Here is a 12,058-nt window from a genome sequence, read left to right as displayed (position 1 = left end):
CCGGCCGCAGACGGTGCCCCCAGAACACTGCCGGCCGCAGACGGTGCCCCCAGAACACTGCCGGCCGCAGACGGTGCCCCCAGAACACTGCCGACCGCAGACGGTGCCCCCAGAACCCTGCCGACCGCAGACGTGCCCCCAGAACACTGCCGACCGCAGACGGTACCCCCAGAACACTGCCGACCGCAGACGGTGCCCCCAGAACACTGCCGGCCGCAGACGGTGCCCCCAGAACACTGCCGACCGCAGACTGTGCCCCCAGAACACTGCCGACCGCAGACGGTGCCCCCAGAACACTGCCGACTGCAGACGGTGCCCACAGAACACTGCCGGCGGCAGACGGTGCTCCCATTACATTGCTGGCTGCAGACGGTGCCCCCAGAACACTGCAGACAGTGCCCCCAGAACACTGCCGACCGCAGACGGTGCTCCCATTACATTGCCGGCTGCAGACGGTGCCCCCAGAACACTGCCGACCGCAGACGGTGCCCCCAGAACACTGCCGACCGCAGACGGTGGCCCCAGAACACTGCCGACCGCAGACGGTGGCCCCAGAACACTGCCGACCGCAGACGGTGCCCCCAGAACACTGCCGACCGCAGACGGTGCCCCCAGAACACTGCCGACCACAGACGGTGCCCCCAAAGCAGTGCTAGAAGCAGACGGTGCCCCCAGAACACTGCCGACCGCAGACGGTGCCCCCAGAACACTGCCGACCGCAAACGGTGGCCCCAGAACACTGCCGACCGCAGACGGTGCCCCCAGAACACTGCCGACCGCAGACGGTGCCCCCAGAACACTGCCGGCCGCAGACCTTGCTCCCATTACATTGCCGGCTGCAGACGGTGCCCCCAGAACACTGCCGACCGCAGACGGTGCCCCCAGAACACTGCCGACCGCAGACGGTGCCCCCAGAACACTGCCGACCGCAGACAGTGCCCCCAGAACACTGCCGACCGCAGACGGTGCCCCCAGAACACTGCCGACTGCAGACGGTGCCCGCAGAACACTGCCAACCGCAGACGGTGCCCCTAGAACACTGCCGACCGCAGACGGTGGCCCCAGAACACTTGTCGACCGCAGACGGTACCCCCAGAACACTGCCGACCGCAGACGGTGCCCCCAGAACACTGCCGACTGCAGACGGTGCCCCCAGAACACTGTCGACCGCAGACGGTACCCCCAGAACACTGTCGACCGCAGACGGTACCCCCAGAACACTGCCGACCGCAGACGGTGCCCCCAGAACACTGCCGACCGCAGACGGTGCCCCCAGAACACTGTTGGCTGCAGAAAGAAAGTCGATAATCACTGCACTCCACACACTGACAGTGCCTCCAGAACACAGCCAACCACAGACGGTGCCTCCACAACACTGCTGACCGCAGACGGTGCCCGCCAGGACACTGCTGACCTCAGGCAGTACCCCCAGGACACTGCCGACTGCAGACGATGACCCCAGAACACTGCCGACCGCAGACTGTTCCCCCAGAACCCTGCTGACCGCAGATGGTGCCCCCAGAATCCTGCTGACCGCAGACGGTGCCCCTAGAACACTACCGACCGCAGACGATGCTCCCAGAAAACTACCGACCGCAGACAGGTGCCCACAGAATAGTGCCAACTGCAGACGGTGGCCCCAGAATACTGCCGACCGCAAACAGTGACCCCAGAACACTGCCGAATGCAAACGGGTGCCCACAGAACACTGCCGACCGCAGACTGTGCCCTCAGAACACTGCCAACTGCAGACGGTGCCCCCAGAATACTGCCGACCATGGACGGTACCCCCAAAGCAGTGCTGGAAGCAGACAGTGGCCCCAGAATACTGCCGACCACAGACGGTGCCCACAGAACACTGCCGGACGCAGATGGTGCCCACAGAACACTGCCGACCGCAGATGATGACCCCAGAACACTGCTAACCGCAGATGGTGCCCCCAGGACACTGCCGACCGCAGACGGTGTCCCCAGAGCACTGCCGACCGCAAACGATGACCCCAGAACACTGTCAGCCGCAGACGGTGCCCCCAGGACACTGCCGACCGCAGACGGTGCTCCTAGGACACTGCCGACTGCAGACGGTGCTCCTACAACTCTGCCGACTGCAGACGGTGCTCCTACAACTCTGCCGACTGCAGACGGTGCTCCTACAACACTGCCGACTGCAGACGGTGCTCCTACAACACTGCCGACTGCAGACAGTGCTCCTAGGACACTGCAGACGGTGCCCCCAGGATACCTTTAGCCGCAGACGGTGCCTTCAGAACAGTGCTGGCCGCAGAGGGTGCTCCCAGGACACTGCCGACCGCAGACGGTGCTCCCAGGACACTGCTTGCAACAGACTGTGCCCCCGCAGAAGATGACCCCAGTACAGTACTTGCTGCAGATTGTGCCCCCAGAACATTGCCGGCAGCAGACTTTGCCCCCAGATCAAAGCCAGACACAGACCGTTCCCCGATAATAGTGCCAGACACAGACCATGGCCCGAGAACAGTGTCAGGCTAAGATTATGTCCCCAGAGCAGTGCCCCCTACAGACCATGCACTCAGAACAGTGCCAGGCACAAACCGTGAACCCAGAACAGTGCCTGCCGCAGACGGTGCCACTAGAAGAGTGCCGGCCGCAGACTGTGCCCTCAGTACAGTGCTTCCCCCAGATGGTGCCCCCAGTACAGTGCTTGCCGAAGACTGTGCCCCCCAGTACAGTGGCTGATGCAGACTGTACCCCCAGTACAGTACAGTGCTTCCCACAGATGGTGCCCCCAGTACAGTGCTTTCTACAGACCGTGCTCTCTGTACAGTGCTTTCTGCAGACTGTACCCCCAGTACAGTACAGTACAGTGCTTCCCGCAAATGGTGCCCCCAGTACAATGCCGGATGCAGACTGTGGCCCCAGTACAGTGCTTTCTGCAGACTGTGGCCCCAGTACAGTGCTTTCTGCAGACTGTGACCCCAGTACGGTTCTTTCTGCAGACTGTGGCCCCAGTACAGTGCTTTCTGCAGACTGTGGCCCCAGTACAGTGCTTTCTGCAGACTGTGGCCCCAGTACAGTGCTTTCTGCAGACTGTGGCCCCAGTACAGTGCTTTCTGCAGACTGCGGCCCCAGTACAGTGCTTTCTGCAGACTGCGGCCCCAGTACAGTGCTTTCTGCAGACCGTGTCCCCAGTACAGTGCTTTCTGCAGACTGTGGCCCCAGTACAGTGCTTTCTGCAGACTGTGGCCCCAGTACAGTGCTTTCTGCAGAATGTGGCCCCAGTACAATGCCGGATGCAGACTGTGGCCCCAGTACAGTGCTTTCTGCAGGCTGCGGCCCCAGTACAGTGCTTTCTGCAGAATGTGGCCCCAGTACAATGCCGGATGCAGACTGTGGCCCCAGTACAGTGCTTTCTGCAGACTGTGGCCCCAGTACAGTGCTTTCTGTAGACTGTGGCCCCAGTACAGTGCTTTCTGCAGACTGTGGCCCCAGTACAGTGCTTTCTGCAGGCTGCGGCCCCAGTACAGTGCTTTCTGCAGACTGTGGCCCCAGTACAGTGCTTTCTGCAGACTGTGGCCCCAGTACAGTGCTTTCTGCAGACTGTGGCCCCAGTACAGTGCTTTCTGCAGACTGAGGCCCCAGTACAGTGCTTTCTGCAGACTATGGCCACAGTACAGTGCTTTCTGCAGACTGTGACCCCAGTACAGTGCTTTCTGCAGACTATGGCCCCAGTACAGTGCTTTCTGCAGGCTGCGGCCCCAGTACGGTTCTTTCTGCAGACTGTGGCCCCAGTACAGTGCTTTCTGCAGACTGCGGCCCCAGTACAGTGCTTTCTGCAGACTGTGGTCCCAGTACAGTGCTTTCTGCAGACTGCGGCCCCAGTACAGTGCTTTCTGCAGACTGTGACCCCAGTACAGTGCTTTCTGCAGACTGTGACCCCAGTACAGTGCTTTCTGCAGACTGTGACCCCAGTACAGTGCTTTCTGCAGACTATGGCCACAGTACAGTGCTTTCTGCAGACTGTGGCCCCAGTACAGTGCTTTCTGCAGACTGCGGCCCCAGTACAGTGCTTTCTGCAGACTGTGGCCCCAGTACGGTTCTTTCTGCAGAATGTGGCCCCAGTACAGTGCTTTCTGCAGACTGTGGCCCCAGTACAGTGCTTTCTGGAGACTGTGGCCCCAGTACGGTTCTTTCTGCAGACTGTGGCCCCAGTACAGTGCTTTCTGCAGACTGCGGCCCCAGTACAGTGCTTTCTGCAGACTGTGGCCCCAGTACAGTGCTTTCTGCAGACTGTGGCCCCAGTACAGTGCTTTCTGCAGACTGTGGCCCCAGTACAGTGCTTTCTGCAGACTGTGGCCCCAGTACAGTGCTTTCTGCAGACTGTGGCCCCAGTACAGTGCTTTCCGCAGACTGTTCAGTAAATTATTGCATATTTTTTTCTTGCAGCTTCAAGAGAAGCCGGGTGCCAGGACGGTCATGGCGGAGTCCTCTGCTGTGGGGGGTCCTCACTGTGCTTACGACGGTCCTTGGTTTTTTCCTTCTTTATGGGTACCCCGGTGGGGAGATGATGGAGGTCCTGGCTGCTCAACGGGAGACCCTGCAGCACAAGTTCTTCCCGGTGCCATGCTCCCAGGACTATGGGAATCACAAACAGTTCACAGGTAACGAGGACATGTCTGATGCCTGCTGAGCTTGCTGCCTGCAATTGCTCTGCCGTAGTGCATTGTGGGAGATGTAATGCTCTGGACAGCACTTTTAGGTTGCAAACGCTATATGTCGGGTGTCAGGACACACAGAGCATCGCAGCTATGATAGAAAGGTGTCAGGACATACAAAGCATCGCAGCTATGATAGAGAGGTGTTAGGACACACAGAGCATCGCAGCCATGATAGAAAGGTGTCAGGACACAGAGCATCGCAGCTATGATAGAAAGGTGTCAGGTCACAGAGTATCGCAGCTATGATAGAAAGGTGTCAGGGCACAGAGCATCGCAGCTATGATAGAAAGGTGTCAGGACATACAAAGCATCGCAGCTATGATAGAGAGGTGTTAGGACACACAGAGCATCGCAGCCATGATAGAAAGGTGTCAGGACACAGAGCATTGCAGCTTTGATAGAAAGGTGTCAGAACACAGAGCATCGCAGCTATGATAGAAAGGTGTCAGGTCACAGAGCATCACAGCTATGATAGAAAGGTGTCAGGACACAGAGCATCACAGCTATGATAGAAAGGTGTCAGGTCACAGCATCACAGCTATGATAGAAAGGTGTCAGGACACAGAGCATCGCAGCTATGATAGAAAGGTGTCAGGACACAGAGCATCACAGCTATGATAGAAAGGTGTCAGGACACAGAGCATCGCAGCTATGATAGAAAGGTGTCAGGACACAGAGCATCGCAGCTATGATAGAAAGGTGTCAGGACACAGAGCATCACAGCTATGATAGAAAGGTGTCAGGTCACAGCATCACAGCTATGATAGAAAGGTGTCAGGACACAGAGCATCGCAGCTATGATAGAAAGGTGTCAGGTCACAGAGCATCACAGCTATGATAGAAAGGTGTCAGGACACAGAGCATCGCAGCTATGATAGAAAGGTGTCAGGACACAGAGCATCGCAGCTATGATAGAAAGGTGTCAGGACACAGAGCATCACAGCTATGATAGAAAGGTGTCAGGTCACAGCATCACAGCTATGATAGAAAGGTGTCAGGACACAGAGCATCGCAGCTATGATAGAAAGGTGTCAGGACACAGAGCATCGCAGCTATGATAGAGAGGTGTCAGGACACAGAGCATCGCAGCTATGATAGAGAGGTGTCAGGACACAGAGCATCACAGCTATGATAGAGAGGTGTCAGGACATACAGAGCATCGCAGCCATGATAGAAAGGTATCAGGACACAGAGCATTGCAGCTATGATAGAGAGGTGTTAGGACACACAGAGCATCGCAGCCATGATAGAAAGGTATCAGGACACAGAGCATCGCAGCTATGATAGAAAGGTGTCAGGACACAGAGCATCGCAGCTATGATAGAAAGGTTAGTCAACCAAATAAACAACTATATGTGTGGTTGTGTATCTGTTTAAATACATAACACCTATAGATATGAAACAACAACCAATGATTTAAGATTAAAATATAAATTTTATTATAAACACAATAATAAACACTGGCTCCCCATTGCCCAGAGACTCCAGTACAAAACCCTAACCATGACGTACAAAGCCATCCACAACCTGTCTCCTCCTTACATCTGTGACCTCATCTCCCGGTACTTTCCTACACGCAACTTCCGATCCTCACAAGATCTCCTTCTCTACTCCCCTCTTATCTCCTCTTCCCACAATCGTATACAAGATTTCTCTCGCGTATCACCCCTACTCTGGAACTCTCTACCACAACATATCAGACTCTCGCCCACCATCGAAACCTTCAAAAAGAATCTGAAGACCCACCTCTTCCGACAAGCCTACAACCTGCAGTAACCACCGATCGACCAAACCGCTGCACGACCAGCTCTACCCTCACCTACTGTATTCTCACCTATCCCTTGTAGATTGTGAGCCCTCGCGGGCAGGGTCCTCTCTCCTACTGTACCTATTATGACTTGTATTGTTCAAGATTATTGTACTTGTTTTTATTATGTATACCCCTCCTCACATGTAAAGCGCCATGGAATAAATGGCGCTATAACAATAAATAATAATAATAATAATAATAATAATAACAGTTTAAAATTCAGTAAAGGACCACCAGGTGGCAGTAGAATGCAGGTTATCGTACAAGGGCATGTCAGTAAATTTGGAATAATTAATTTCTTAAGGAAATCAGATAATGTAACGAGCATGGAAATCTCACCATAAATGATCAAAAAAATTGAGATAATTTTACTTATATTGCACTGTTCACATTTCATAGTATATTCCATATGGAAGAGTAATAGATAAAGTGAACATAGTGCATGTGGCAGAATTTATATTATAAATCAGTACTCAATAAATAAATACAGTGACAAAAAAGTCAAATTTACCCCAAAAAGTCTAAATAAATAAATAAATAATTAATAATAAGCTACCTCTAAAGTGCACCAAATAAATCACATTGCACTGCGTGTTAGTAATTCAATATAAAGTGCATATATCAGGAAAGTATCCATTTAAAGTGAACGCTGTGCATGAGAAAACTATATAGATAAATAGATAATATACCTCCAAAAAATAAATATTATAAAGTGCCGTGCACAGTAAATAAAGGAGGGAACCAAGGATATAAATAAAATCAAATAGTTACCAAGTGCACCAGAATGTAATCATGTGAAATGTTTCCATGGTCAGACATACCCTGATGATAAGCCCGCACGGCCCAACACGTGTTTCGCTTCAGCTTTGACGAGGGAGACTGGTACATTCTGGTGCACTTGGTAACTATTTGATTTTATTTAAATCCTTGGTTCCCTCCTTTATTTACTGTGCACGGCACTTTATTATATTTATTTTTTGGAGGTATATTATCTATTTATATAGTTTTCTCATGCACAGCGTTCACTTTAAATGGATACTTTCCTGATATATGCACTTTATATTGAATTACTAACACGCAGTGCAATGTGATTTATTTGGTGCACTTTAGAGGTAGCTTATTATTAATTATTTATTTATTTATTTATTTATTTAGACTTTTTTGGGTAAATTTGACCTTTTTGTCACTGTATTTATTTATTGAGTACTGATTTATAATATAAATTCTGCCACATGCACTATGTTCACTTTATCTATTTATTACTCTTCCATATGGAATATGCTATGAAATGTGAACAGTGCAATATAAGTAAAATTATCTCAATTTTTTTGATCATTTATGGTGAGATTTCCATGCTCGTTACATTATCTGATTTCCTTAAGAAATTAATTATTCCAAATTTACTGACATGCCCTTGTATGATAACCTGCATTCTACTGCCACCTGGTGGTCCTTTCCTGAATTTTAAACTGTTATTATTGTGTTTATAATAAAATTTATATTTTAATCTTAAATCATTGGTTGTTGTTTCATATCTATAGGTGTTATATATGATAGAAAGGTGTCAGAACACAGAGCATCGCAGCTATGATAGAAAGGTGTCAGAACACAGAGCATCACAGCTATGATAGAAAGGTGTCAGGACACAGAGCATCACAGCTATGATAGAAAGATGTCAGGACACAGAGCATCGCAGCTATGATAGAAAGGTGTCAGGACACAGAGCATCGCAGCTATGATAGAAAGGTGTCAGGACACAGAGCATCGCAGCTATGATAGAAAGATGTCAGGACACAGAGCATCGCAGCTATGATAGAAAGGTGTCAGGACACAGAGCATCGCAGCTATGATAGAAAGGTGTCAGGACACAGAGCATCGCAGCTATGATAGAAAGGTGTCAGGACACAGAGCATCACAGCTATGATAGAAAGATGTCAGAACACAGAGCATCGCAGCTATGATAGAAAGGTGTCAGGACACAGAGCATTGCAGCTATGATAGAAAGGTGTCAGGACACAGAGCATCGCAGCTATGATAGAAAGGTGCCAGGACACAGAGCATCACAGCTATGATAGAAAGGTGCCAGGACACAGAGCATCATAACTATGATAGAAAGGTGTCAGGACACAGAGCATCGCAGCTATGATAGAAAGGTGCCAGGACACAGAGCATCACAGCTATGATAGAAAGGTGTCAGGACACAGAGCATCGCAGCTATGATAGAAAGGTGCCAGGACACAGAGCATCACAGCTATGATAGAAAGGTGCCAGGACACAGAGCATCATAACTATGATAGAAAGGTGTCAGGACACAGAGCATCGCAGCTATGATAGAAAGGTGCCAGGACACAGAGCATCACAGCTATGATAGAAAGGTATCAGGACACAGAGCATCACAGCTATGATAGAAAGGTGTCAGGACACAGAGCATCACAGCTATGATAGAAAGGTGTCAGGACACAGAGCATCACAGCTATGATAGAAAGGTGCCAGGACACAGAGCATCGCAGCTATGATAGAAAGGTGCCAGGTCACGCAGAGCATTTTGCTCATTCTTCGGGTGACTTGCAGCCCGTTTACATTTCTTAAGCACTCTAGTTGAGGATAATCTTATGGTGAGATTGCAGCTGTAGTCAGGAATTAGAGCTCCGCAGTCATCGGTGTGTACGGTTCCTGGGGGCATCTTACTGAGCAGCGAAGATGAGAGGCAGATGGGGAGGAGGAACCCCCAGACCACTGCACCCATCACAGTGTAATGCGTTTATTCGGCTGGAACCCTACAAGGTACCCTCCTCCTCCTCCCATGCTCTGCAGGTGACAGATGCTGCGCTGAATGCTATGCACCCCTGCGGCCTGTGATGATATATCATCACACATTGGGAAGTTCACGGGAAATTAGGTACCCTCCACCATGTTATCTGCAGTGTATGTGGTTGGCACTGTGCCCCTGCCAATCTGTCTGAATAATCCTATGCAGTCACATCCCCATCATCCTCGTACAACTAATTCCTTAGTAAATATGAGATCTTGAGACTTTTCTCTCCAAGTTACAATTCATTCCATCATTTTTTGGCAATCGGTCCGCGTGTCCCGTACTCGTCACTTCACCCCGGCCTCCATACACCTATCAGCCATAACATTAAAGCCACCTGCCTAATATTGTGTAGGGACCGGTCATGCCATCAGAACAACCCTGCATTGCTACCTGTCACATCCACATGACGATGACATGAGGTTTCCAGCAGAGCATTGCCCCATCACGCTGCCTCCGCTGCTTGTCTTCTCTGGTGCCATCTCTTTCCCAGTAAGTTACGCACCCGGCTGTCCACATTAGAGATGAGCGTATCAAAGTGAGACTCTGGTCCAGCGTCCACACCTGTAATTCCCGCAGCTGGATAGGAGGCCCGCGAATCTCTATCCTTTCAGCATCCCCAGTGCGCTGTTTGATTTATTGGGCTGGTGCAACTTCTGCCATTGCGCCATAGTCTAGTTGTAATGATCACGTGTCCACACAAGTGCATAACGGGAACACCCCACAAGACCTACTGCCTTACGGGAACACCCCACAAGAACCTACTGCATAACGGGAACACCCCACAAGACCTACTGCATAACGGGAACACTCCACAAGACCTGCTGCATAACGGGAACACCCCACAAGACCTACTGCATAACGGGAACACCCCACAAGACCTACTGCATAATGGGAACACCCCACAAGACCTACTGCATTACAGGAATACCCCACAAGTCCTATTGGATAATGGGAACACCCCACAAGACCTACTGCCTTACGGGAACACCCCACAAGACCTACTGCATAACGGGAACACCCCACAAGACCTACTGCATAATGGGAACACCCCACAAGTCCTACTGCATAATGGGAACACCCCACAAGACCTACTGAATAATGGGAACACCCCACAAGACCTACTTCATAATGGGAACACCCCACAAGACCTACTGCATAATAGGAACACCCCACAAGTCCTACTGCATAATGGGAACACCCCACAAGACCTACTGCATAACGGGAACACCCCACAAGACCTACTGCATAATGGGAACACCCCACAAGTCCTACTGCATAATGGGAACACCCCACAAGACCTACTGCATAACGGGAACACCCCACAAGACCTATTGGATAGTGGGAACACCCGACAAGTCCTACTGCATAATGGGAACACCCCACAAGACCTACTGCATAACGGGAACACTCCACAAGTCCTACTGCATAACGGGAACACCCCACAAGTCCTACTGCATAACGGGAACACTCCACAAGTCCTACTGCATAACGGGAACACCCCACAAGACCTACTGCATAACGGGAACACCCCACAAGACCTACTGCATTACAGGAACACCCCACAAGTCCTATTGGATAATGGGAACACCCCACAAGACCTACTGCCTTACGGGAACACTCCACAAGACCTACTGCATAACGGGAACACCCCACAAGACCTACTGCATAATGGGAACACCCCACAAGACCTACTGCATTACAGGAACACCCCACAAGTCCTATTGGATAATGGGAACACCCCACAAGACCTACTGCCTTACGGGAACACCCCACAAGACCTACTGCCTTACGGGAACACCCCACAAGACCTACTGCATAACGGGAACACCCCACAAGACCTACTGCATAATGGGAACACCCCACAAGACCTACTGCATTACAGGAACACCCCACAAGTCCTATTGGATAATGGGAACACCCCACAAGACCTACTGCCTTACGGGAACACCCCACAAGACCTACTGCATAACGGGAACACCCCACAAGACCTACTGCATAATGGGAACACCCCACAAGTCCTACTGCATAATGGGAACACCCCACAAGACCTACTGCATAATGGGAACACCCCACAAGACCTACTGCATAATGGGAACACCCCACAAGACCTACTGCATAATAGGAACACCCCACAAGTCCTACTGCATAATGGGAACACCCCACAAGACCTACTGCATAACGGGAACACCCCACAAGACCTACTGCATAATGGGAACACCCCACAAGTCCTACTGCATAATGAGAACACCCCACAAGACCTACTGCATAACGGGAACACTCCACAAGTCCTACTGCATAACGGGAACGCCCCACGAGTCCTACTGCATAATGGGAACACCCCACAAGACCTACTGCATAACGGGAACACTCCACAAGTTCTACTGCACAACGGGAACACTCCACAAGTCCTACTGCATAACGGGAACACCCCACAAGTCCTACTGCATAACGGGAACACCCCACAAGACCTACTGCATAACGGGAACACCCCACAAGACCTGCCGTATCCCGGGAACACCCCACAAAATTTGTATATGGGAAAACCCCACAAAACCTTGTTAGTCATTTTTGTCTTTACATTTGCCCATTTTTCCTGCCTCCAACACATGAACTTTGAGAATGGACTTGCCCCTGATCCATCTCACCCTCGACAGGCGCCATTGTCCCCAGATGATCAGTTCTATTCCCCTCACCTGTCAGTGGTATTAATGTTCTGGGGTATGGGTGCATGCAGCACTA

At 51.1% G+C, this 12,058-nt stretch overlaps 1 protein-coding gene across 1 annotated transcript in view; it reads left to right on the top strand.

Moving 5' to 3' along the window:
- OGFOD3 (2-oxoglutarate and iron dependent oxygenase domain containing 3) overlaps positions 1–12,058 on the top strand; it is a 77,446-nt gene that overhangs the window by 368 nt on the left and 65,020 nt on the right. Inside the window, exon 2 of the mRNA XM_077253507.1 lies at positions 4,423–4,637. Within this exon, the coding sequence (XP_077109622.1) occupies positions 4,423–4,637 (215 nt within the window). The remainder of the gene's footprint in view (positions 1–4,422; positions 4,638–12,058) is intronic.

This window comes from Ranitomeya variabilis, chromosome 4 (genome assembly GCF_051348905.1).
Source record: "Ranitomeya variabilis isolate aRanVar5 chromosome 4, aRanVar5.hap1, whole genome shotgun sequence".
Classification (NCBI taxonomy): Eukaryota; Metazoa; Chordata; class Amphibia; order Anura; family Dendrobatidae; genus Ranitomeya; species Ranitomeya variabilis.
This window is presented reverse-complemented; position numbering and strand designations above follow the sequence as displayed.